The 27566-nt window shown below is 48.8% G+C and overlaps 1 protein-coding gene across 3 annotated transcripts in view; it reads left to right on the top strand.

The window, feature by feature from the left end:
- PTPRA (protein tyrosine phosphatase receptor type A) overlaps positions 1 to 27566 on the top strand; it is a 151550-nt gene that overhangs the window by 96138 nt on the left and 27846 nt on the right. For all 3 annotated transcript variants that reach the window (XM_054065427.1, XM_054065426.1, XM_009566861.2), the window contains 2 exons: positions 24448 to 24526; positions 25711 to 26073. In XM_054065427.1, coding sequence (XP_053921402.1) covers positions 24448 to 24526; positions 25711 to 26073 — 442 coding nt within the window. The remainder of the gene's footprint in view (positions 1 to 24447; positions 24527 to 25710; positions 26074 to 27566) is intronic.

Raw genomic sequence — 27566 nt, 5'->3', positions numbered from 1 at the left:
TTGATGTTCTGTGTTTGGGATCATAGAATCATAGAAACATAGAATGGTTTGAGCTGGAAAGGACCTTAAAGATCATCCAGTTCCAACCCCCCTGCCATGGGCAGGGACACATCACACTGGATCAGGCTGCCCAAGGCCCCATCTAACCTGACCTTGAACACTTTCAGGGATGGGGCAGCCACGACTTCCCTGGGCAACCTGTGCCAATGCGTCACTACCCTCACAGTGAAGAATTTCCTCCTTATGTTTAGTCTAAATCTGCCCCTCTCCAATTTATAGCCATTCCTATCACTACAAGCCTTTATAAAAAGCCCCTCCCCAGCTTTCTTGTAGCCCCTTCAGGTACTGGAAGTCGCTAAAAGGTGTCCTCAGAGCCTTCTTTTCTCCAGGCTGAACAAATCCAACTCTCTCAGCCTCCTCATGTGGGAGGTGCTCCAGCCATCAAATCGTTATTGTAGCCCTCCTCTGGACCCGTTCCAACAGCTCCATCTCCTTCTTATCTTGAGGATTCCACAACTGGACACAAGACTCCCAGTGACACAAGTCTCACAAGAGCAGAGTAGAGGGGCAGAATCACTTCCCTCGCCCTGCTGGCCGCACTGTTTTGAGTGCAGCCAGGACACAGTTGGCCTTCTGGGCTGTGAGTGCACATTGCCAACTCATGTCGAGCTTCTCATCAGCCAGGACCCCGAAGTTCTTCTGAGCTGCTCTCAGTCACATCATCCCCCATCCTGTATTGAAACTGCAGATAATACAGGATGGGGGATGATGGGATGGGAAAGGCCACAGAGGCTGGAATTAACGCTTTCTTCGGCAGCAGCAAGGAGGGATGTCTTTTTTTCCCTAGCAGGAACAATTTCTGACATGATACATAGCAGGTGTTTCACCTTTCTGAATATTGTTATGAAATACTGGGCTCATTTGTCATGGATTATAAATCAATCATGGGGCTATTTATCAGCTCCAGCACTTCTAGGTAACCTTGGATCTCATCTTTGGAAGCAGCTTAATCCCAGAAAGAAGGAATTCAGTTTTCTTTGATAACTTCTCAGTTTTCCAATAACGCAACAAACTGGCATGGTCATGGGTTTGGCACTAGTGGCAAAAGACACAGCAATAATGGGGTGATGTTCCTCATCAATGCCCAAGGGGAAATGGCCTCAAGATGCACCAGGGGAGATTTAGGTTGGACATTGGATGGAATTTCTTTACTGAAAGGGTTGTCAAGCACTGGAAGAGGCTGCCCAGGGGAGTGGTTGATTCACCATCCCTGGAGGTGTTGAGTAGGTGTTGTATTTGGGGACATGGTCTAGCATTGGACTTAGCAGAGCTGGATCACCGGTTGGACTCAATGATCTTAAAGGTCTTTTCTGACTGAAAGCATTCTATGATCCCTCCTCTCCCCACTGACAGGCTACTAATTACTCGAGAAGGAAATAAGAGGACTCTGGAAGACAGAGCGTTAGCAATCAGATGCCAAAGTAAATACAGCCTCGGCCCTGCCCTTAACCGACTCGAAGCCATCGTGATTAACAATTTACATACTCAATGATTCTTTTTGGGTCCCTTCCAACTCAGGACATTCCATGATTCTATGATGATTACACAGGGAGTCCTCCTAGAAAACAGCTGGGATGTTATGGCCCGAGGTTAGTTGATGGCTTTGAATGCCCACAAACGAGTGATGCAAAACCCTGGAATCACTCTTCCCTCCCTTGGTGGATGAACAAATAGCAGGCTGGGACTCGTCCTCCCAGAGCTGCTGAAGAGCACTACAAAGGATTCATAAAAAAGATAATAATAATCCATTTCTGCCTGCCTCAACATGGATTTTGCTCCACAAACCGCACAGGAGATAGATGGACACGTGAGGAGGGTAAGAAGTTGTATTGGAAACCCTCAAGCCTTCTTCCACACAAACATCAGATGTTTCTGGTGGGCATAGGATAGCAAAATGCCAGAGTTGTGTGTCATTTTGCAGTCCTGCTGAGGAAAAGGAGGGGGAAATGGCCACTTCTGTTCATCTGCTTTGCGGGAATGCTGGGGCTCAGCTCAGCAGGGACTTAGCTCCTCATGGTTGCTCCACTTCCCGAGTAGAGCTTCTTTCATCTCGTGCAACCAAAAGATTTCCAGTTTAAAATTTTAAATCAAATTTTCCTCCTTCAGTAAAACATGAGGGTCATTTGAGGATGATCCAGTGCAACAACGCTAAGTAGAAGGAGGTGCTTGCTCTTTGATTTTTTCACCGAGTTCTCTCCTTAATCCAAACTTTGGTCTTCTTTTCTCTCCTTCCTCTGCTTCTTGGCATCTTCTTGGCACTCAGGTTACATGGCCAGAAGCTCCATTGCAAAGGAGCAACCCCTCAGTTTTCTCAATACCTGTTAACACATCTTTTTGGTGCCACCACTTCAGTTGCTGCCCTTTTACATCAGACGCTCGCTGTGCCCGCCCAGGAGCCTCCTTTGATCCTTGCACTGGTTTCCTCTAAAAAATGGGTGGAAAAAGGCTGAATGGCAATTCCCTTGGGCCAGGAGAGGGAAGGTGGGTACCCAGCAAGACTCAAAGATGTGGAAACAATAGTTTCTGTGCAGCAAGGAAGGATGTAGATGGTGGTAAAGACGAAAGGCTGGGACTCGGGACTCCTCACTGTCCTTAACTGCCCAGTTTGTCACCTGCTTCCCAGCTGGCTCCTCATTGAGCAGTTCCTCACACCGTAGGTGTGGTTTAGGGAATACTTTGCCCGAGGGACCTACTTGGCATGAACAAGAGGTGCTGGATTTCCCTTCTCCTGATCCACCAAGTTCTCTGGTTACTGCAGGGCTTGTGCAATTAAATGGCCCCATGTGCTCCTGTGCTTTTGTGACTCATCTTTTTACCCACTGAGCTGTTAAACCCCTAATTTTGGTGTGCAGCATCACAGCTCTTGGAGTATCTCAGGCCTTTTGAAATGGAAAAGAAGCAAAAAATGCCCCATGGGAAGATGCTGTTGTGCCATGAAGACTTTATGGGACCCAGACACAAGCCAGGCACAGTGCTGGACATCAGCAGGACAGAGCCTGCTCCAGGTAGGCTGATCCTGAGCAGTTGAGTTGCTTCGAGGGGATGGGGATCACTCCCTGGTGGATATCTTTGTTGGGTAGATACAGCCAGCAAGATGTCTTGACAAGTTGGTTAATGTTTTTGTAGCTGAGTCTGCCATCTGTAGAGGAAGACAATGACGATTTGACTTGCCTTGTCTACTCCTTCATTGGAGAGATCCCAAATAGCTGGATATGGTGCCTAAACCCACCATGAGCCTTAGGAGTAACGTCTGCTGCTTGGTGTTGGAGCCAGTGAGAGTCATCTTGGAGAGGCTGTGTGCTAGAAAAGCAACGTGAAGGATTTGTCGTGCAAATTCACGGAATCCCAGAGTGGCTGAGATGGAAGGGACATCGCCACAGTATGAAAAAGGATCTCAAGCTACTGGAAAGTGTCTAGAGGAGGAGGATCCAGAGGATCATCACGTCCCTTTGTTGGGGAACTCTTGCTTATTTTTACTTTAAAGCTGCTCCTTCTCTTATACGGAGACCTGCAGGTGAAGGAGAGCGGTGGGAAGCGCTGTAGGACAGCAGGACTTGAGAAGGTGCTGAGGCACATGGATGTTTGATGAGGGAAACCATGTGTATTTTAGCACGGTGGAAAGAGGGCCACAGCTGCCTGTGTGTGATGTGTGCTGAGGCGATGGTCTGGTGACCTGGCTGTGACCTCAGGATTGGGCACACCCTGCTAGAAGGTCTCCCTAAGTCCTCCTTCACTGCTGACCTGGTTCCACCCTTGCGCTTGGACCTGCCAAAAGAGCAGCTGTGCAGCCCTTTGATGCTATGGAGTAAATCAGACATAGAACTGTTCCCTTCTTTTCATACCATGCCGCCAACAGAGAGTTAAGGACGCAACACAGCAGGGACTCGTAGCTTTGAGGGACTTCTTTGCTTCTTTCTCAGAGAGTTTTCTGCTGGTGAGGTAAAACTCATCCACCTTAGCTCGAAAAATGGAATTATCCTATCTTGTTGAAAGGCTCCATGTTTGCTCCTCATCTAAAGGGCACAACTAAAGCCTGTGAGGTCTTTCCCGGAGGGGACTATTCCGTCTTCAGCCTTTCTACTGATGCTGTCAATGAGGAACTCAGCTCTCCAAGGCTGAGTGTGCATCCTGGACTAAAGGTCCATGTGGGTTTGTGTGCTTTTGGTGCTGTATGTGATGCCTCAAGTTGCACCGGGGCGGGTTCAGATTGGACATCGAGAAAATTTTCTTCACCACAGGGGTTATCAAGCACTGCCCAGGGAGGTGGTGGAGTCACCATCCCTTGAGGTGTTTAAAAGATGGGTAGATGAGGTGCTCAGGGATATGTTTTAGTATTGGACAGGTATGGTTGGACTTGATGATCTCAAAGGTCTTTTCCAACCTGGTGATTCTATGATGCGGTTTATGGATCCCAGAGCTGGCTGTCCTGCTGTATGTCCCAGAAATTTACTTGAGGGTGGGACCATCCACCTGGTCCTCAAATATGAGATCCTGATTTGCAACAGTGAGGCAGGAGGGGCAGATGCCAACTGCGCGCTGTGTTTCTGGTAGCTCCTCTCTGACTTAATAGGAAAACACTGACCAAAGAAACCATAAAACTACTTATTCTTTCTGCATTTTCCTGAAATCTGTCAAACCGCTTTGCCTGGAGAGCGAGAAGAGGCAGGGTGAGATGGGGGATGGGGAGGAAGAAAGAATGGTGTCTCTGTTCAATGAAACTCAGACAGTTTAGTTGTTTTTTTCACTCTCCTAAACACATAGATCTGATCTGAAAATCCAGGGCTTAAAAGCACAGATGTTTAATCTGACACACCAACGTGGCATCTTTCCAGCGAGTGAAACGGCTTTGCCGCTGGTGAGTTCAGAGGAGCTAATCTGGGATGAGAGGAGTTAAAGCTGCTCAGCAGTAGCTGCATCCTTGAACCAGGTCACCTGAAACTTCCCTTCCCTCTGGGGTGAAGGAGTCTTTCCCTTTGTGCTAAAGAAGCTTTCAGAGATGTTACAGCTTCTTCTGTCCCTCAAAGTATCCTCTGGAGCACGGGGAAAATATTGATGGCTATGAAAACCAACTGATGGTGGTGGCACTGTTGGTTCTTCTGAGATCATTCTCATGGGTCTTATCTCCATGCCCAAATAGGTCAGGGGAGATATGGTAGTGGATTAATTCTGTCTGTACATAAATCTCGTAGTCAGATACATGTTTGTGCAAGTCGGGATGTCTCATTTATTTCTAACTCATTAATTTTAATACCAGTCCACACCAGCAAGGATTACAGGTCACCCCATGGCTGATGTTCCTTGATTGACTCTTAATAAGTATCTCAGCATCTGCTATTTATAACTGGTTCCTCTGGCTGGTTTAAGAGCATCCCACACCTGAAATGTCCTTCTGCTGCTGAGAAAGGCCACCTGGGAAGCGCAAGGGCTGCCTGCGCTCTCCCTTTTGAGAGCACATCCTTCCAGCTGGTGTAAAATCTGCTTTAGAGGTTGAGCTGTGCCTGTGGACTTCACCACCATTGTTGGAGCTGTGAAACGGTCAAATCCACACTCACGACCATGCTGGCAGCCTCTGCAAAGTGGTGGTTGAGATATGGGGGTTTTCCTTCAGCTGTGCAACCATCGGGGACTTCAGAGCTAAACCTTTTCTTGTGCTGCTACTGAGAAAATTAATTAATTGAAAATGAAGATGCCACCATGTTTTCCAAAGCCTCTAAGACTACCTTTCCTGTAGTCTTAAGCTGTACACCAGGGATTGAGATGGGAAGGAAGCAGCATCCAATCTTATTATTGTAGAAACATCTGTACACTGATGCACCGGAGATATAAAGAGGATATAAAGGGATCCCATAACATCTTATGAGACCTCACCTGGAGTCCTGTGTTCAGTTCTGGAGTCCTCAGCACAGGAAGGACATGGATCTGTTCGAGCAAGTCCAGAGGAGAACACAAAGATAATCCAGGCGCCGCTGCACCTCCCATACAAGGACAGGCTGAGAGAGTTGGGGTTGTTCAGCCTGGAGAAGGCTCTGGGGTGACCTTATTGTGGCCTTTCAGTACTTAAAGGAGGCTTATAAGAAAGATGGAGACAGACTTTTTGGTAGGGTCTGTAGCGATAGGCCAAGGGGCGACAGTTTTAAATTGAAAGAAGGGGGATTGACCTTGGGTGTAAGGAAGAAATGTTTTGCGATGAGCGTGGTGAGACACAGGTCATCCAGAAACATCATAAAAGCCCTGTCCTTGCAGGTGTTCAAGGCCAGGTTGTATGGGGCTTTGAGGAACCCTATCCAGTGGGAGGTATCCCTGCCCATGCCAGGGGGGTTGGAACTGGATGGGCTTTCTGGTCCATTCCAACTCAAATGGTGCCATGATTCTATGAAAACAAGATGAATTTGTGAGGCTGGGCCTCCGCGCGGCCAAGTACAGTCTTGGTCTTCAGCAACAGACTTTGTCTTGTGTTTGTGCAGTGAGTACACTACAGAAAGCGCTCTCTGTTGTTGTGTGCAAGCTCCTGTACCATTTAACGCCTGGTTAGGGGGGTCTCTCATTTAACGGCGATACTGAGGAGCCTTCTGTGTATTATGCTCCTAGCCAGGGCGTGATGGAAATGGGTGTTTTTGTGGGAACGCTGCTTTTCAAAGCCTTTTGAAAAGGCTGGGACAGCAAAGACTTTGAAAGATGGGGACGTCTCTGTTGCTACCCAGTGCATTGCTATTGAAATTAAAATACTTCAACCTGAGCGGAGTGCTCTGTCGTCTGGATGGGTTTGGAATGAATTTAATTTGGTGTAATTTTGGTGGCTGTTTGGGGCAGATTCCTAATAGAGAGAGATCTGAGCGCTGTCGTAGCCTCTCAATGCTTATTTGATTATCATAGAATCATGGAATGATTTGGGTTGGAAAGGACCTTAAAGGTCACCCAGTTCCAACCCCGCTGCCATGGGCAGGGACACCTCCCACTCGATCAGGTTGCATCAAGCACCATCCAACCTTATCCCGAACATCTCCGGGGATGGGGCAGCCACAGCTTCCCTGGGCAACCTGTGCCTCCCCACCCTCACAGTAAAACATTTCTGCCCAAGATCTCGTCTGAATTTCCCCTCTTTCAGCTTAAAACCATTCCCTCTCATCCTGTCCTGGCACGCCTGGAGCTGCTGGTGCTGCGGTGCCCATCGTGCCTGATCGCAACAGCCCTTCCGTGCCTTCGCACTGAGAATTCTCCCACCAAAGGAGAAGAAAGTTCTTTATGAGGGGCTCTGTGTTTCGACTGCCATTTGCTGAGAGGAGCATTTTACTGCTGTATTGCAGAGGAATAATTAATCTGACAATTTGTGGGTTTTCATGAAGTTGCCTATGTGAAGTTGTCCTCTTCTCTAGCATCAAGCTGCAGGTGAGGAGATGATGCTTGGGGTAAATGGGATGCATCCGCCTTCACTCTGGGGAGGAACCTCAGGCTTCTCCTGGAGCTCCATCTAGAGGGGAGGAAGATGGGCTGGTCGTGGAAGCCGCCACAGCTCTCCTGTCCTCTGCCCTGACCTTCTGCCCTGCATTACCTTGGCATGGTTATAAGTCAGAGCTTTCCCAGCCCTGTGGTCACTCTTGACCCTGGAGCCACTTTAATAGAATCACAGAATCATAGAATGGTTTGGGTTGGAAGGGAACTTAAAGCCCATCCAGTTCCAACATCCTGCCATGGACAGGGACACCTCCCACTGGATCAGGTTGCTCGAAGCCTCATTCAACCTGGCCATGAACACCTCCAGGAATGGAGCAGCCATGACTTCTCTGGGCAGCGTGGGCCAGTGCCTCACCACCCCTACAGGAAAAGATTTCTTCCTGACATCTCATCTCAATCTCCCCTGGCCTCCTTTGCTGCTGGAAGTCCTTACTGCAAAGCTGGCAGCTGTGTTTAGTCAGGAGGACACCACGGCCAAACCCAGTTCCTTTTCGTACCACCGCTGGGAAAGGGGATTTTTCTACCAAACGCCAAAAGCAGGTGCCTCTCCTTTAGCTAAGAATGTACAAACCACACAGTGCTCTGTGGTTGCTTTTGGGGTTGATTTCACAAGAGAATTTGTTGTGGTTTGGGTGGGCCTTTCCTTGAGAGGAGGTCCCGGTTGGATGTTCCCAGCATCTACACCAATGCTGTGCGGGCTGCCCCACTGGGAGGCATTCAAGGCCAGGTTGGATGAGGCTTTGAGCAGCCTGGCTGAGTAGGAGGTGTCCCTGCACATGGCTCGGGGCTTGGAACTGGGTGAGCTTTAAGGTCCCTTCTGAGCCAAACCGTTCTATGATCTTATGATTCTATCATTCTATGATTCATGGACCTCTTTGCTCTGGCAGAGCTTGCGCCTCCACCTTCTCCAGCTTTCTTCTTGCCATGCCATCACTCCCAGCGGCCAGCTTCCAACTTTGTGAGCACCTTGCCCATCACCACTGCAGTAACCTTGAGGTTTCACCACAAAGATCTTCCTGCATGGTTCACTTCCCACCCTTGCTGGAGCAAGGCATGAAGTCCATGACCACAGAGGTCAGAGCAACATGTGGGCATGGGTAGAGCATTGCCTGCTCCAAACACCAGCGTAGAGTCATAGAATGGTTTATGTTGGAAGGAACCTTGAAGCCCCTCCAGTTCCAACCCCCTGCCATGGGCAGGGACACCTCCCGCTGGACCAGGATGCTGAAAACCTCATCCAACCTGGCCTTGAACACCTCCAGGGGAGGGGCATCCATGACTTCTCTGCACAACCTGTGCCAGGGCCTCACCACTGGAATCTCCAGCCATTGGTTTTGGTTGAAAGTCTGCTATATTATATTCATTTTCTAGATGCTGTCCTGAAGGGCAAAACATGATGGGGCTGAATGTCAGGTTCTTTTCCCCTCTCTGAGTCCTAATCCTCACCTCTTTTTTCATATAGGGTGGCACCAGGATTGCCAGCAAGCCGGCTGGGCCCAAAAAAAAAGCCTGATTGAAACCTTAGCAACAGGGTATTTTTGTTTAGACTGTATTTATTCTTCTGTGAGAGTCATTGTTCTCTCCCATGCCTTGACCGTTTCGAAGGCTTGATGATAAAAGCCCTCGCTGACAACAATGCGGTTGAGTTCAGCCTTTTGTCGGGGAGATTAAAATAGAGAATGAATTGTGAATAACATGGGAGGGCTACAACTTTGTCGTCCCAGGCTGTTGTTTAATCACTTTAAGGATAAGAAACTGCATTTTAATTAGATTTTCTTCCAGAGCTACGGAGCGTTAGATTTTGTCTTGGGATCTGTGGGGGCTGCAGAGGCTTGTACCCACCCTGTTGCTTAAGACTAGGATTGTTGGAGTTGAAATAATCTTGTGTCAGCAGGAAATAGGCTTCTAGCAATGATATTAAGTTTATGATAGGTTTATAGTAATGTATATATATGATATGTAATAGCTCTATGAGATTAGGTTTATAATAGGTTTACAGCTATACATATATTTATATAAATATATATAATAGTTTTATAGCAGTAGCAGTGACAGAAACTGTCAGGCTTGTTGGTGTGGCTCCACGACCTGTTGCCTGCAGCGTCACGTCGTCTTGAACAAGGATGCCCCTTTTGGGCATGGAGGATGAAAAGGAAAGCAGATGGAAAAAATCATAGTCATTGAGGTTGGAAAAGACCTCCAAGATCATCCAGTCCAACCGTCAGCCCAACCCCAATGTACTTACTGAACCATGTCCTGAAGCACCACAGCTACACGTTTTTGGAACCCCTCCAGGGATAGAGACTCCACCACTGCCCTGGGCAGCCTGTTCAACGCTTCACCACTCTTTCAGTGAAGAAACTTTCTAATATCCAGTCTAAAAAGATGGGAAGTGGGAAAAAAAACCAGGAAAAAAAAAAGATGGGAAGTGGGAATAGACACTGGAGGCAGAGTTTGGTCTTTTTTCAGGAGTTTGAGCTGCTGAGGAGAAAAGTTTAGGAGACTGTTCTGTTGGAAATGCCGACTGCGTGAGTGATAGTGGGGGTCACCCCAAAACGCTGCTGGCCCCGTAGTCCTTCCTTTGCTGAAGATATTTTGGCTCCTCTCTGGCAGCAGGCTCCTTTCTGCTGAGGTGTTTAGGTTCCTGATGAACTTCCCACTCACATTAGCATCTTGAAAAGCGTCACATCTCTCTCCACAGCTGCTCTTACCTGCAGTCCCCACAATCGGCAGTGATGTCCCTAATTGCTCACAAAAGCAGATGTTCTCTCTGTGGTTGCATCAAACCGGCTTATACTGTGCTGTATACATGAATACACGGCATTAAAGAGCTAATTCCTGTAAATAAGCCTATTAAAAGGTTAGAAATAATGTTTCCAACTCAACCATCGGTGGCAGCTGAATCCCACTGGTTTTATTAGTTAATTATTTGTAACGTGGCAATCCCTGTCTGCTCAGGACTGGGATGCCCTTGTGCTTGACTGATTGATCTTACGTTGTGGTCAGTGGACGTTTGAGTACACAAGATCAGCCCTTTGCATTGTTTCCAGCTAATAAATCACATTTATAGGTAATCAACAAGCACCTAACGTATCCCCAGAAGAGACTGGTTCATTCAACCACAAGCAGGGAAGCTGTACCTTCAGGACTTCAGGTGATGCCTCTAAAGAAAAAAACTGAATCCCACTTAATTTCCTGCACGAAAGTGGTGACAAAAGTGATTCCCCAATTATTCTCCAAGCACTTTGCTTCTCACAGGGCGAGGGTTGTCAACAACCTGGGACAACATAGGGGAGAGCCCTTCTCCAAGTCATCAGCTTAATTCCCAGTGTTAATCCCTCAAACCAGGAGCTGACAAGGTGTAATTAGTTTGTGGGAGGGTAATTGCACGGAGCTCCATCCAGTGGTTGAGTAGCATTGCCTTCTGGAAAGCCCCTTTAGGCCTTCAGGTTGTGCTTTGCTGGAGGATGCTGGTGGCTCTTGCTGTGGATATGAAGTTCGCGTTGCCTGTGCTGCAGGGAGAGTTCAGCCCTGCAGCGTTCAGAGGTTTTTAGTATATGCAGTGGGGGGTTTCTACAGTTATTTCTTCTCATTTTAGAAGTAGGGACTGGGATGAATTGGGGTGGCCAAAGAGTGGTTGTTTCTCTTTTTATCTTATGGTGGGTCACAAATGATCTGTGTGACCAATAAGACCAAAGACTGGGTGCTGTACTTCGGTCACAACAACCCAACGCAGTGCTCCAGGCTTGGGGAAGAGTGGCTGGAAGGCTGCCTGGCAGAGAAGGACCTGGGGACGCTGGTCAACAACAACTGAACATGAGCCAGCAGTGGCCCAGGTGGCCAAGAAGGCCGACAGCAGCCTGGCTTGGATCAAAAATGATGTGGCCATCAGGAGTAGGGAAGGGATCATCCTCCTGTACTCAGTGCTGGTGAGGCCACACCTTGAATCCTGGGTTCAGTTCTGGGCTCCTCACTCCGAGAAGGATATTGAGGGGCTGGAGCACGTCCAGAGAAGAACGGAGCTGGGGAAGGGTCTGGAGAACAGGAGTTATGGAGAGTGGCTGAGGGACCTGGAGCTGTTTCTGAAGAAGAAGAGAGTGAGGGGAGACCTCCTCGCTCTCTACAGCTCCCTGAAAGGAGGTTGTAGCGAGGTGGGTGTTGGTCTCTTCTCCCGAGTAACAAGTAATGGGATGAGAGGAAATGGCATCCAGTTGCTCCAGGGGAGGTTTAGATTGGATATTAGGGAAAATGTCTTTACTGAAAGACTGGTGAAGCATTGAAAGAGGCTGCCCAGGGAAGTGGTGGAGTCACCATCACTGGAGGTGTTTGGTGTGTAGACGTGGCACTTTGTGACATGGTTTAATAGGCACAGTGATGTTGGGCTGACAGTTGGACTTGATGATCTTAGAGGTCTTTTCCAACCTCTATGATTCTGATTCCATCTACAATTGTTCTGGCTTATAATACCTACAGTAACTGCATCCAAGCTTGCAGTTGATTGATTTTGATCTGAGCTTCACCTTCAACCTGGATGAGGGCTTCAGCAGCCGATTGAATTGCTTTTCAACCGAGCTGCAGCTTGTTTTCATGGTAGCTTTTGGCTGAGCAAAAGATATTCATAAAACCAGCATCCCTGTTGTCAGCGAGCTGGTAGCTGAAGTCTCTAGGTCACACAAACGTTTCCTGTACATTTACATTTTAGTGGCGTAAAGCTTCCTTGCTGCTTGAAGGCGAGAGCTCTTCTATCTCTCTTTCTTCTTAAAGGGGACCTACAGAAAAGCTGAAGAGGGGCTCTTGATCATGGGGTGTAGAGATAGGATGAAGGAGAGTGGTTTTAAGCTGAAAGAGGGGAGATTATAATGAGATTTTAGGAAGAAATGTTTTCCTGTGAGGGTAGTGAGGCACCGGCACAGGTTTCCCAGAGAAGTGGTGGTTGCCCCCATCCCTGGAGGTGTTCAAGGCCAGGCTGGACGGGGCTTTGAGCAGACTGATCCAGTGGGAGGTGTCCCTGTACATGACAGGGGGTTGGAACTGGATGGGCTTTAAGGTCCCTTCCAACCCAAAACATTCTATTCTATGGATGATGGAGAAATACAGGGTCTGCCATTGATGTAATGAACATTATTGACTGTTAACAGACACAGTTGTGGTCGCTGACCCGGCTTGTTTGGCACCATTTAATCCTCTTGGTAGATTTGCCATCCAGTGAGAACGGAAAAATTAAGGTGTTTTGATGAGCTGACTTTTAAAGCAGTGTTGTTCTGGGTTTGAAGCTCCAGAAATACCTCTCAGGCCATTTTCCTTTCCCCTGGAAATGCGCTCCCGTATTTTATTTGTAGATTGTGTTGAAAAACGCTTGTGTCTGGCATCACAACTGCTCCCAGTCAGACTTTTCAGCTTGAAGCCTTCAGCAGAAGACATGCCTCAAAATGCTTTTGGCACTCGAATCAAAGTCAGAGAGGAAAACATTTGTAACTCCAGTTCCTCTCGTTTGCAAACCTCGTTTATAGACCTGGTAAAATCAGGCTTTTGGTTTCTTTCACTGGCAAACTGCAACAGAAACACTGTTAATGCGAGATGCAGGGGAAGCATCCCTGGCCCCACTCTGGCTCTTGCCATTTGTGCATCGTCCCCAACACTTTTCTTCCAGTCCAATACATGCAAATATATGTAAAGAGTAAGGACTCTGCCACCGAGTCTTGCACATTTGTTTAGAGAGAAGGAAAACAAGCTGAATTCACAGGGAATTTGCAAGCTGGATTTTAAGACCCACATAGAAAAAGACCCAAAAAGCAGCCGCTGATGCTGACCGAGGCGATGCTTTCTGGTGTCTTTATTTCTCCTGCACTCTCAACCGTAATGTCATTAATCCGGAGCTTTTTGAGAACTGGAGTGTATCCTAATTAGCAGCCTCTGATTTTTTTTCTGGTTTCATAATCAGTGATCTCGGCTACACCACAAGTGTTACTGTGGCAACAGGGCTGAACTGAGCAGCGGTGCAGAATTACCGCAGGTAAATTGGTGATTTTACGGCTTCACGGCACTTTCTTAGCCCAAGGGGCTGCACCGGGGGACGAGCTGGCTGTTCCCCGCACCCTACAGGTGTCCCGGGTGGATTTCAGGGTAAGCACAACCAGCAATTAAGCTGCATGACCGAACGCATGCGTTTTAATTGAAGCTTAGCTTCTGTAATGAGATTTTAAGGCTGTCATGTGAATGATCCCCTCCGACACCTTTGTTTTAAGTAGGATGCTCTGACTGCTCGCTGCCCGAACGCTCCCCGGCTCAGTGTCGATGTGGAGCTGGGAGTTATCTTGATCCTGCAGAAAGGGTTGTGCCCAAGAGCTGAGCTTTATTTTTTGGGGGGGTTGGCTTTTTTAAACCTTGTTTCTCCACCCCACGTACCAGTCGCTCACTCTCCGAGAGGCATCTTGCTGGGGAAGAATGGCATTAGGCGAAAGAATGGCCATGCTTCATCCTGACTCCTCAGTCAAAAGCAACCGGTCCTTTCCGTAGCTGATGTACTTGCTGCACTCCAGTTTTCTTTGTACATGTTACAAACGATGCCTGGGACAAAGAAGGGGACACCCTATATTTAGACTCATGGAATGGTTCAGGTTAGAAGGGACCTTAAAGATCATCCAGATCCAACCCCCTGCCATTTAAAGAAATAGATTCCTGGATGACTTGACTTTTTAATTATTATTTTTTTGCACGTTGCTTTTAATGATAAAGCAAACCAGCTTCACTCAAGCCTTTTGAGCAGTCGCTCTCTGCTTCCCAGCACCACGTTGCAGCTGTAATGCTGGTCCCATGGGGAAGGCACACCAGGAGACTGTTTGTTGGTCTTGCGGTAACCAGGGGTTTTTACAAGCTCTGGGGTTGTTGCTTCATCAGATCCATTGTAATTACTCCAGAAGGAGGTTTCTCCTCCCTCTTCCCTTTGCAAAGCAGCTCCTGCTGCCCCACTGTCCTTCACCAACCTGGTCTGGTTGCCTTCCTCCTGCTCGAGGCTCAGAGTCGATCCTTCATCCTCATCCTCCCTGAGCTGACAGCTCTCTTGCGCTTAGCTCACTGCTCTCCTTTTTCTAACTTCACCTTCTCTCAGCCTTTACCTGTCCTGCTTTGATGCTCCTTGATGCCACCTCCTTTAAGAAACCCTCTCCAGTGGTCATTCTCCATTGCTACAGCTCCAAGAAACTCTCCATCTCCTTCCATCTCCTTTATTCCTAGACTCATCCCAGTTACTTCTGCGCATGGTGAGAGGTACAAGAGCAACCAGCACGTGCTGCCGCGATCAGGCAGCAGAAAAGTGTGGCTGAGGGAAAATTAAACCCATCCTAATTATAAGAGTTATTAGGAAAATTATTATTAGGAAAATAACTGGATGTATTTGTAGCTCTTTCCCTTGGAGGAACTCAGGCAGCTTTCAGTGACTCTGCTCACTGTGCGGGAGGTGCAGTCAGGAGTGCCCATCTGCTTGAAGAGCAAGAGCTGGAGATCGTTGAGCACCTTGGTCTTAGACGTGCCACCAATCTGCCCTGGTGTAGCCGGGGATGGAGATTATATCTCTGAGCTTCTCCTTCTGGATGTTTAGCATGAGACCATTGAGTCCCAAGGTTCTGTGTTAGTCTTTCTCCCAAGTAACAAGTGATAGGATGAGAGGAAATGGCCTCAAGTTGCACCAGGGGAGGGTTAGATTGGATATGAGAAAAATGTCTTTACTGAAAGAGTGGTGAAGCATTGGAAGAGGCTGCCCAAGGCACTGGTGGACTCTGTCGCTGGAGGAGTTCAAAAAGCATGTAGATGTGGCTTTTCAGGACATAGTTTAGTAAGCACAGTGGTGTTGGGCTGACAGTTGGACTTGATGATCTCAGAGGTCTTTTCCATCCTTAATGATTTTGTGATTCTATTATTCTATTTGCGTATTCTATTTTACACATACAGAGAGGGTTTTTTTCTGAAAAAAAAAGCAAGGCAAGACAGAAAACGAAGGTTCTGGCCTGCTGCAGTTTCAGAGGAGAGAGATCCACCATCAACATCTCCACATCTCTTTAGGAGCCTGAACTATGTCATGTCCAGATTATTTAAGCATCCATATTCTTTGGTGTTTTCTCAGTCTTTTTGCTTAAAACCTCATCAGTTTAGTTTTCCTGCCTGCTAACTAGGATAATAATTCCCTGGTCTCGGGGCTCTTCTAGGAAGTAAGCTTATCATTCCTCAGATGCTCCAAGATCCTTCAGAGGGGGCTGTAATGGGTTCATTTCCTCTGAGCAGCTTTTAACCGTTCATTAGTGGCTCCTAACATGATGAGGGTTGTCTCGTACATGGCAAAGGTCTGTCATGGTGTGCAGTAGCTGGTGCTTGTTCACTGAACACCAGTGTAGAGCTGGAGGGACACTGGTGGGATCTCTATGTCCTGCTCAGTGCAGGGATCTCCTTCTCAGTGCTGGATGTCATCTTACCCCACTATGAGCTTAAATCCCATCAGTTTTGGCTTCTGAAGAGTTCGCAAGACAGTAAGTTACAGAATCACAGAGAGGCTGAGGTGGGAAGGGACCTCTGGAGGTCATCTGGTCCAACCTCACTGTTCAGGCAGGGCCACCAAGAGGTAGTTACTGAGGACTGTGACCAGACAGATTTTGAGGATCTCCAGGGATGGAGACTTCACAGCCTCCCTGGGCAACCCGTGCCAGTGCTCAGTCACCCTCACAGTCAAAAAGTGAGATGTTCAGAAAGACCCTCCTGTGTCTCCTGTGTCTCAGTGCCTCTGCACCCTCCCTCCAGGTATTTACAGACATTGATGAGACCCCCACCCCGAGCCTTCTCTCCTCCAGGTGGAGCAGTCCCAGCTCTCTCAGCCTATCCTTACCCCAGAGATGCTCCAGTCCCTTCACTGGGCTCTCTCCAGTCTGTCCATGTCCCTCTTGTCCTGAGGAGCCCAGCACTGAACACAGCGCTCCAGGTGTGGCCTTCCCAGCGCTGAGCAGAGGGCAGAATCCCCTCTCTCTACCTCCTGGCAGTGATCTAACGCAGCCCAGGACACCACTGGCCTTCTCTGCAGCGAGGTCATGGTGGTGGCTCACGGTCAACTTGGTGTCCACCAGAACCCTCAGGTGCTTTCCTGCTGAGCTGCTTCCCAGCTGGGTGGCCCCAACCCTTCCTGGCGACTGGGGTTGTTCCTCTCCAGGGCCAGGACTTTGTACTTCTCCTTGTGGCACCTCACAAGGTTCCTGTGGGTCCATTTCTCCAGCCTGGTGAGGTCCCTCTGGATGGCAGCAAGACCCTCTGGAGCACCAGACACTCCTCTGGTGGTGTCAGCAAAGCTTGCTGAGGGTGCACTGTGCCCCGTTATCCAGATCATTAATGAAGATCTTGACAGGCCTGGACCCAGCAGGTTATTCTTAATTGTGGTCTCATAGGTTCTTGCATATATTTCTGAATGAACTAAACCTGTGTCATTCACTGATGGCGAAAAAACACATTTGGGAGTCATTTCATGGTAGGTCAGGCTGAAGCACAAGGATTTCCAGTTTTCAACAGCAGAGATAGGAAGGGAGCTTGGGGAAACTCCTTCCAAGTTCTGGCTGGTGAGCACCTGATCCTCCTACATCCGCCCGCGATGGTTTCACACACGTTGCTGCTGCCAGTGTGGGCTTTGAGAGCCAGAGTGATTGTCATGGGATAGAGTAATACCTCACTGAAGATGATCTCCATGTGAAAGGCTGATCCGAGTCCAGGCCAGCAGTTTTTAACATCGCCGTAACAGTGCCAGGTATTTCTGGATGCCCTGAAAGCCAGCTGGGAGTGGGGTTGGGTTCCCACCATGCACCTGTGGTGTTGCTCTTTGAAAGAGCACTGCAGATTCACCTCTTGGGCTGAGGGCCACGATAATGGTTTGAGGGCTGGAGCACCTCTGCTGTGGAGAAAGTCTGAGAGAGCTGGGGTTGTTCAGCCTGGAGAAGAGAGGCTTTGTGAGACCTTAGAGCAGCTTCCAGTAATTAAAAGGACCTACAGGAAAGCTAAGGAGGGACTCTTGATCCAGGGGTGCAGGAATAGGACAAGGGGAATTGTTTTAACCTGCAGGAGGGGAGATTGAGATGAGATCTTAGGAAGAAATGTTTTCCTATGAGGGTGGTGAGGCCCTGGCCCAGGTTGCCCAGAGAAGTCGTGGCTGCCTCATCCCTGGAGGTGTTCAAGGCCAGGTTGGATGGGGCTTTGAACAACTTGATCCAGTGGGAAGTGTGCGATAAGTTGGAACTGGATGATCGCAGAGGAGGGCATGAAGATAATCCAAGGGCTGGAGCACCTCCCATACAAGGACAGGCTGAGAGAGTTGGGGTTGTTCAGCCTGGAGACGAGAAGGCTCCAGGGAGACCTTAGAGCAGCCTTCCAGTACTGAAAGAGGGCCTGCAGCAAAGCAGGGTAGGTGCTCTTGGTCAGGGAGTGCAGGGATAGGACAAGGGGGAATGGTTTGAAGCTGAAAGAGGGGAGATTGAGATATGATCTTAAGGAAGAAATGTTTTCCTCTGAGGCTGGTGAGGCACTGGCACAGGTTGCCCAGAGAAGTTGTGGCTGCCCCATCCCTGGAGCATTTCAAGGCCAGGCTGGATGGGGCTTTGTGCAACCTGCTCCACTGGGAGGTGTCTATGCACGTACTGGGAGGTTGGACTGGATGAGCTTCATGGTCCTTTCCAATCCAAACCATGCCATGAGTGAATATTGAGGTGCAGGAAAGCGCTGATCTGTTGAAGGCTGAGCGCGTGGAGAAAGTCAAACCTGCAGCCCTTACTGGAGGCTCGTCCTCCGCCTCCTGCACCGTTTGTGACAGCGGCTGTCACTCGCCTGGGAGCCGGCTGTTTATTTAAAAGCAAAAAAATAATAATAAGAAGAAAATGAAGTGGATTTTCAGAAGGGGTGAATGGTTGCTGTGATTCATCTTTTCTGTTGAAGAGTGGAAAAGCAGAGGGTGGAGCGGGGGAATTAATGTTCAGTGACACATCAAAGGCCTCGTTTCAGCCTCACAGACACATGCAAGGAATTAGTCACTGTGTCTTAGTGCAATAAAACCCTTTTTCCTCTCTAAAGTCAAAGGCTCCTCTCCTTGCGATGGCCACAGCTCTGGTGCAGGACAAGACCTCCACCCTGTCAACCATCCCACCACGATTCCAAGCTGAAGCAGCTTCTTGAGTAATGCTAAAGAAGAGAAGAAATCCAGATGTTTGGCCCCCAAGTGGTTTCCCATGTGGGACCAGGCTTTGCTTTTCGGTGCAGAGCTCCCAGCAGTGGGACTCATCCTAATCATTATCTTTACATCCTTTGCATCTCATCCAGCACGAGAGGTTTGGGGCGATGGGAAAGGGTACCCAGTGCCGATGAAATCGTTCTGCCATCAGATGGGCCCGTGGGCCGCTCTTCTCTTCCACAGATCACAGCTCCAGCCAGAGGGTGGAAAACCACAAATGGGATTTAAAAGGAGCAGGGAGGTGGAGAGGGAACAGCAGGTTTGTTTTCCAGGGTGGCTGAGCCACGCTGATGGCTCGCTGCCACCAAAAAGAGAAAAAAAAGTCCTTTTTCCCCTTTCTTTATGCTCATGGTTGCCCTTGTCCTACTGCGACCTGCTTCAAAGAGCTAAGCAGTGCAAACGCTAACCTTGCTCCTAGTTCTGCCCTCTTCCCTGCTAGAAAAAAAAAGAAGAAATCTGAACAATTCTTTTGATTTTTCCATGGGTTTGGGGCCAACACAAGACAGTCGGGTGGTCTCGGTTCAGCCACTGCATTTTAGCATCCTCCCGATAGCAGCAGTGGTTTCAGAGGTCCTGGAAATCCGGGTGGAATTCAGGTCGCGTCTCCTCCTTACTCATAGAAAAAGATTGCCTCATTTTCCAGGAATTAGGACTATGTCAGAGGTGGGGGTAAATCCTGCCTTTGATTGTGGCCGGCTGTATCCGGGCAGTTTCTACAGCCCTAAATACTAATTCATTGCTTTCTGGAAGCGCAGGGAGGGGGTCCTGCCCCCAAACCCCCCCTGCAGCAGCAGCAGCAGCACACACAAGGACCATTTTTAACCCACTTATTGCTTTATAAAGAGATTATTTCCTTTTCTCCCCCTCCCCAGCATCAATCATCTTGACAAGATCCGCTTATTTTAAAACCGACGTCCTGCAGCCTAAAACCTTTTCCTATAGGAAGCTCCGAAGCAGCGTACAGGAGAATACAACACATATGCACCCTATATATATATATATATTTATATAAATGCTGGAAGGATCAGTAGGAATTATTGATGTTTCTAATCCTGATTTTTGAAAGCAAAGGTTTAAAACAAACACACGATGCTCAGCATCGCAGCCCCGCCGGAGCAGCAGCGCCGAAGCCGGCTTCTTTTCTCTTCGGCAGAGCCGGCGCCGTGACGTCAGGGTGTTTTTCTGCAGAGCTCGCAGGATGTTGCAGCCGGCCAAGAGCTGTGTTTATGTTGATAACATTACAAGTATTTCCTCTCTGTTTCCGAAACCAGCAGGGAGGGAGCCGAGGGGGAAGGGAGACTCAGGTTTCTCCAGCTTTGGGGTAGGACTCTGGAGGCCTTTTATGTTAAGAAGCGGGTAAGGGTGCACCGCTGGCATTTATTGATGCTGCATTTGGGAATAGGGAGTGTTTAAAAGCAGGAGCTGGGAAGCAGGCTGGCACAGCCCTCCTCTTGCGCAGGGCTCTTACGCTTGCTCTCTGCTCCGGATCCGGTTTAAGGTGATAAAGTGGTGCTGGCAGCCGATAGCCGGGTCACAGGAGGAGCTCCCGGGAGTTTTGTACAATGATCTGCACAGCAAACTGTGATGCTCTCAGGGCTGCCCGGTGTCCTGTTTCATTTGACATTCACAAGAATAAAGCCATAAAAACTCAGGATCCGCATGGACCACCTGCATCCAGCTTTGCGAAAACGGGGCAGGGCTTGGGGAAATTCAGTATTGTCTCCCCTTGCCAATCCTTTCGTCTCAGTGTGATCCACTTGAGGATCAATGATAGAGTGGTTTGGGTTGGAAGGAACCTTAAAATCATCCAGTTGCAACCACGATCATGCAGTACCAACCCCTGCCATGGGCAGGGACACCTCCCACTGGATCAGGCTGCTCAAAGCCCCATCCAACCTGGCCTTGAACACCTCCAGGGATGGGGCAGCCACAACTTCTCTGGGCAACCTGGTCCGGGGCCTCACCACCCTCACAGGAAAACAATTCTTCCTTAAGATCTCATCTCAATCTCCCCGCTTTCAGCTTAAAACCAGTCCCTCTCATCCTATCCCTGCAATCCCTGATCAAGAGCCCCTCCCCAGCTTTCCTGGAGCCCCTTTCAGTACTGGAAGCTTCAGCTCCCATCCATATGGCAATCATGGTCATGGAAATAAAACCAAGCTCTTTTATTGTATGTGGGTTATTTCCCAGTAACAGAGGGTGGGAGGGGATTCTCCCACTCTACTCTGCTCTCGTGAGACCCCACCTGGAGTCCTGCATCCAGTTCTGGTATCCCCAGAGTAAGAAGCAGATGGAACTGTTGGAACGGGATTCGAGGGCTGGAGCATTTCTGCTCTGAGTCTAGAGTGAGACAGGAGGGGCTGTTCAGCCTGGAGAAAAGAAGGCTCCAGGGAGAACATAGAGCAGCTTCCAGTACCTGAAAGGGCTGCAGGAAAGCTGGGGAGGGACTTTTTACAAGCACCTGGAGTGATGGGGAGTGGCTTTAAATTAGAAGGGGAAAGATTTAGATTAGACATTAGGAAGAAATTCTTTATGATGAAGATGGTGAGGCCCTGGCACAGGTTGCCTAGAGAAGTCATGGCTGCCCCATCCCTGGAGGTGTTCAAGGCCAGGTTGGATGGGGCTTTGAGCAGCCTGATCCAGTGGGAGGTGTCCCTGCCCATGGCAGGGGCGTGGAACTGGATGGGCTTTAAGGTCCCTTCCAACCCAACCCGTTCTAGGATTTCAAATGAATGGGGACTCTTATTTTGAGAAACTGGGGGAAGAGGAAAGGAGCCACATCCACCTATGAGACAGCATTTCTATACAAATATTCATCAAAACACAGCAAATATCACTTTTTTTTCCTAGTAGTGCATGCAGAAGAGCCAGATCTTTCCCTCTACACTGCTATTCTTTTCTTGTTATAGTGATGGGTTGCCAGCAAGAGAAGTGTCTGTGACAGCGAGACCTTGGTGCCTTCATCAGCCCCTGTGAGGCTGCAGGAACATCTCAGTGCTGCTGTTACATTTGTTTGGAGATTCAGCATGGGCTTAGGGTCCTTCTGTCTTTGCACACAGATCTGGTCATGAGGAACAACTTATTTCTATGGATTTTTCAGTGCCATGCTCAAAGCGTCTGTCTGCTACAGTGAGATGCTTTTATTCTCATTGCCAATACAGCTTTGTGTGCTTCCTGGTTGAAATTAAACACGAGGAGGACACGAGCTCCTGCTCCCACCCTGTGGGGGTGGAAAACCTCTTTGGCTTAGGATCATCTCAGCTGCAGAGCATGATTGCTTGTTGAGTGGCCTCAACAAGCCCCAAGAGTGGAGCATGCCATCAAAACTGTACCAATTGCGGGTTTTCTGGATATTCCACCCTGGAGCAGAGCCTCAGAGAGGCGTTGTGGGACCAGCCCCACTCCCACCAAGCAGCAGGAGGACCAAATCAGTTCAAATTCGTCCATACAGAGATGTTAATTGGTGGTGAAACCCTCTGGAAAGTTGGCTGCTTGCGCTGGTGGGACCCTTCGGAGAAAGACCTGCTGTGCTTGCAACCAGCAGGACTGGCTGCGGAGAGAGCCAAAGGAAGGCTCTTATCTCTGGAGCTTGGTTTCCTTCTGGTTCAGGGTTTGTCTGACCTTTTGGTCACTGAGTAAGTTCAATTTTTGCCAGGTTTTCGTTAGGGGGGGAGGAAAAACATGCAAGTGGGTGGTGCTGGTGGGAGGATACTGCCGGGTGGAGTGGGGAGGATCTTGTATTCCTGATACCGTTTCCAGCACGTTGATGACTTCAGTGTTGTCCTTTTGCCCGGAGTTTGGGATGGGTCTAGATTGAAGCAGATTGAAATAAATAGGAGGACGAACAACACAAGCTGGATTTAAGAGGGGGAGGTTTAGAGTGTGTATCGGGAGTAAAATCCTTTTCTTGGCAGCATGTGGAGTTGACTTGACGGTGAGATCTCACAGCCTGCTCCGAGGAGGTGCTAAAGATGCAACTAGACACATGACAAAAGCCTGAAGGACAGGAGAGAGTCCTACAGCAGCTGGTGGTTGGTGGCACGTAGCAAAGCAGTCTTGGAACCCTCTGTGGGCTCGTAGCAGATGCGAGATGCTTGACCGTCCTTGGGAGGCCCAGGGGCCGAGTGCTGTTCTGGGCCTTGGCAGCTGTGGGCTCTCTTCTGGCCAGGACGATGACGTCTCGCATCTCGCTGTCGTTTGCCTCAGCCTTTGGATCCGTGTCTGTTAGGGAGGAGATAAGGATACCCATTCCTCAGGAGCTTTTTGAGGTCTACAGATGAAAGAAATCACCATAAAAACCTCGTATTTAAAAGGACCAAGGGAGAAGACTTGGAGGAAACAACTTGACTGATGTCATCGTCCTGTAATTTTGCAGAATGTTTCCTGAGAAGAGAAGAAATGTACAGTACAATAAATGTGCAGCCTCCACTCACAGAGGATCTTACAAGGGCATGAAGTGATAGGACAAGGGGGAATGGCTTTAAATTGGGAGGGGGAAGATTTAAATTACACATTAGGAAGAAATTCTTGATGATGAAGGTGGTGAGACACTGGCACAGGTTGCCCAGGGAAGTGGTGGTTGCCCCCTCCCTGGTGGTGTTCAAGGCCAGGTTGGATGGGACTTTGAGCAACCTGGTCCAGTGGGAGGTGTCCCTGCCCATGGCAGGGGTGTGGAACTGGATGATGTTTCAGGTCACTTCCAACCCAAACTATTCCATGATTCTATGTTCCTGCATTATTATTTATGCGTATTTGTTTTGCCCACTTGTGCAGGGAATCTGGTTTGAATGGAGCTGAGCCTGGCCTTGTGTGAACGGGTGTTCTGCCACACCCGGTAACAGGCAGGGGCTTCAGTGAACTGCCCAGAATCCACTGGGCAATGCCCACAGGAGGAGCTGACCTCTCCTGCTTCCCTGCCCCCTGTTCCTGGGCATTTCCTCCTATAAGAGACACCTCATTGCTCTCTACAACCCCCTGAAAGGAGGTTGGAGTGAGGTGGAGGTTAGTCTCTTCTCCCAAGTGACAGGACGAGAGGAAAATGGCCTCAAGTTGCACCAGGGGAGGTTTAGATTGGATATTAGAAAAATGTCTTTACTCAAAGAGTGGTGAAGCATTGGAAGAGGCTGCCCGGGGCAATAGTGGAGTCTCCATCCCTGGAGGTGTTCAAAATGCATGTAGATAGGGCACTTCAGGACATGGTTTAGTAGACATGGTGGTGTTGGGCTGACAGTGGGACTGTATGACTTTAGAGGTCTTTTACAACTTCAATGCTTCTGTGATCCTATGATTTTGGATCAAGGCTCTTTGCCGTGGTCTTCGCATGTATTGCATTTTGCTTTGCTCAGAGTATACTCATTTGCAGTCTGTTGTATGAACATATTATTAATTCTCTTTGAGACCTTCTGTCTGGATTTTCATGCTCTCCCTCATTTCACTCATTCCCCGTTTCATCTCTGGTTACTTTTGGTGGTCTACCAGATTGGGATCGCTCCGTGTGCTCTCCTGTTGGGAACGTATGAATATATCAATAAATCTTTCCCATTCACACGCCTGCAGGGACAACAGCCACATGTTCACTCCTCTCCTCCGGCGCTACGCACGCAAGATGCACAGTGGCATCCTCAGTTTGAATTATTTTGGGTTGATCTCTCAGGAGGGTTTAAAGAACTGTTCTTTGTTGTCTTCCGCAGGTCAACATGGATCTGTGGTTCTTTCTCCTTTTGCTCGGAAGCGGCCTGATAAGCGTAGGCGCTAACAACATTACGACAGGTAAACCATACTCGTTGTCTCGTCCCTAAACCATCTTTAGGATCAAAGGAGTAAGTGCTCACGTGCTTGGTGACTTCTCTCTTCTGCTCTCCACTGTGATATAAAGTGGCAAAGAGAGGGTGATGAGCTGCAAGCGCTTATAAATCGATATAAACATTGATCCTGTCTTACAGTGGCTCTAATCTTGTACCTCCTCGGTAACATAATGCATGTTCAAGTTACCTTTTATAGTGTGTGCAAAGCATTTTCTCTCTTGGACATGGGATTTTTTGACTGTTTTAGCCTTGTAGTTACAGTCACGTGAATCTCCAGCATCACCTCTTTACAGAGGGATCTGGGCAGGCTGGATTGATGGACCCAGGTCAGTTGTTTGAGGTTTAGCAAAGCCAAATGCCAAGTCCTGCACTTGGGACACAACAACCCCATGCAGCTCCAGCCCTGGGGAAGAGTAGCTGGAAAGGTGCCTGACAGAGAAGGACCTGGGGGGGGCTGCTTGGCAGTGGCTGAACATGAGCCAGCAGTGGCCCAGGTGGCCAAGAAGGCCAATGGCATCTTGGCTTGGATCAAAATTGGCATGGCCAGCAGGAGCAGGGAAGGGTTCATCCTCCTGTACTTAGTGCTGGTGAGGCCACACCTTGAATCCTGGGTTCAGTTCTGGGCTCCTCACTCCGAGAAGGATATTGAGGGGCTGGAGCACGTCCAGAGAAGAACGGAGCTGGGGAAGGGGCTGAAGCACAGGTGTTATGAGGGAAATGGGAATGTTTAGTTTGAAGGAGAGGAGGCTGAGGGGAGACCTCTTCCTAATCTACAACTCCCTGAAAGGAGGTTGTAGCAAGGCAGGTGTTAGCATCTTCTCCCAAGTAACAAGTGATAGGACAAGTGAAATGGCCTCAAATTGCACCAGCGGAGGTTTAGGTTGGATATTAGGAAAAATATCTTTACTGAAAGAGTGGTGAAGCATTGGAAGAGGCTGCCCAGGGCAGTGATGGAGTCACCATCCCTGAAGATGTCAAAAAAAAATTGTAGACATGCCAGTTTGTGACATAGTTTAGTAGGCACGGTGGTGTTGGGCTGATGGTTGGACTTGAAGGTCTTTTCCAACTGTATGGTATGATTTATCTAAACCTTTCAGTGTTGCAGAACTGTATCACATGGAGGTTTCCTTTTGCTTTCTCCTCTCACAGAACCACCCACAATAGTGCCCACCTCCCCCAGGAGCCCCACCAAAGCTCCAACAGCACGTCCTGAAGATGGGACTACAACAAGTGCACACAGCTTCAACGTTAGCACTCCAGTGACTGTTTCTACCATGGCTTCAAAGCCTCCTACAACCACAGCCACCAGGATCTCCCTCAACACCACCGCTGTCAGCCTCAACACCTCCACCCTGGGGACAACTGTCCCAATGCCTCCAGCCACGTCCCTGCTACCCAACATGACTCCGTCTGCTCCGCACACCGCTCTCCCCAGCACAGAAGCAGAGATGACGGAGAGGAATTTCAGTGCGACAGTGACAACGCAAGAGACCTCTTCTGCTGCCCACAACGGTAGGCATTTCTTTCACCTCTTCTTCTGCAGGCCACCCTGCCTCTGGGTTTGTTTCTTTGCACTTCTTCTGTTTTGATGAACAAAAGGGAATGAGAAGATGCTTCAGGGCAAATTCCACAGTGATACCAAATATTGGAACTCCCTGAACTGACCAGAAAAAAAGAGTTTTATCCTACCAAAGGTCTGGGCTTCTCTCCAAGATGCTGGGGCACCAGAAACCCTAGGATCTCATTCCACTTTTGCCACAGATGGATTTCATTGCATTTTGTGGTTTCCAGAGTGTTCCAGATGGGTAACGGCTCGGTGTAGGCAATAGCAATAAATCACTTGGAGATGCTGCTCAGAGCAGGGGTTATCCAGAGTGTGTCTATCTTTATTTGTATATTGGTAGCAACCGTGGGCTTAAACTATGCTATTTGGCACTGTACAAGCACACATGCAACAAGGCATGAGAAGCTTAACGTGAGCCGGTGATGTGTGCTTAGAGCCCAGAAAGCCAAACACACCCTGAACTACATCAAAAGTGTGACCAGCAGGGTGAGGGAGGGGACTCTGCCCCTCTGTTCCTCACTCGTGAGACCTCACCTGGAGTCCTGTGTTCGGTTCTGGAGTCCTCAGCACAGGAAGGACATGGATCTGTTGGAGCAAGTCCAGAGGAGGCCACAAAGATGATCTGAGGGCTGGAGCACCTCCCACACAAGGACAGGCTGAGAGAGTTGGGGTTGCTCAGCCTGGAGAAGAGAAGACTCTGAAGAGACTTTAGAGACGCCTTTCAGTACTTAAAGGGGCTCCAGGAAAGCTGGGAAGGGGCTCTTGATCAGGGAGTGCAGGGATAGGATGAGGGGGAATGGTTTTAAGCTGAAAGAGGAGAGATTGAAGATTAGGGAGAAATGTTTACCTGTGACAGTGGTGAGGCCCTGGCCCAGGCTGCCCAGAGAAGTTGTGGCTGCCCCATCCCTGGAGGTGTTCAAGGCCAGGTTGGATGAGGCTTTGAGCAGCCTGATCCAGTGGGAGGTGTCCCTGCCCATGGAAGGGGGTTGGAACTGGATAAGCTTTCAGGTCCCTTCCAACCCAAAGCATTCCATGTTTCTGTTTCTGCCAGCAGAGGACCAAATTATCATTTTTATTTCTTTCCTACTGTTTTTATGACTTGGGTCACTGGTTTTAGTGAACTCCCTCCATGTACAATGTGACACATTGACCATTGCACCATGAAGGCCCAGTGTAGCTTCTCACTTGATATCAAGCGCAAGAATGAATGACTAAACCTGATTCTTTCTTTATTTCAAGTAATTTGTCAAGGAGCAGAATTAGTTTACGGCTGCCTTTCCCATTAATCTTAACGGGAAACTTGGCCATCAATCACAGAAGAATTAAGTGGTGCGCAGGAGAGGGACAGGAGCAGAAGGCACCATGTGAATTCCATGTTGTACAGGCAGTTCCTGCTTCTTCAAGCCTACTAGGATGGTCCTCAACCTCGTGCTGCAGCTCT

Source organism: Cuculus canorus, chromosome 4, assembly GCF_017976375.1.
Source record: "Cuculus canorus isolate bCucCan1 chromosome 4, bCucCan1.pri, whole genome shotgun sequence".
NCBI classification, from domain to species: domain Eukaryota; kingdom Metazoa; phylum Chordata; class Aves; order Cuculiformes; family Cuculidae; genus Cuculus; species Cuculus canorus.
The sequence above is the reverse complement of the archived record's forward strand: the minus strand, read 5'-3'. Positions and strand labels throughout refer to the sequence as shown.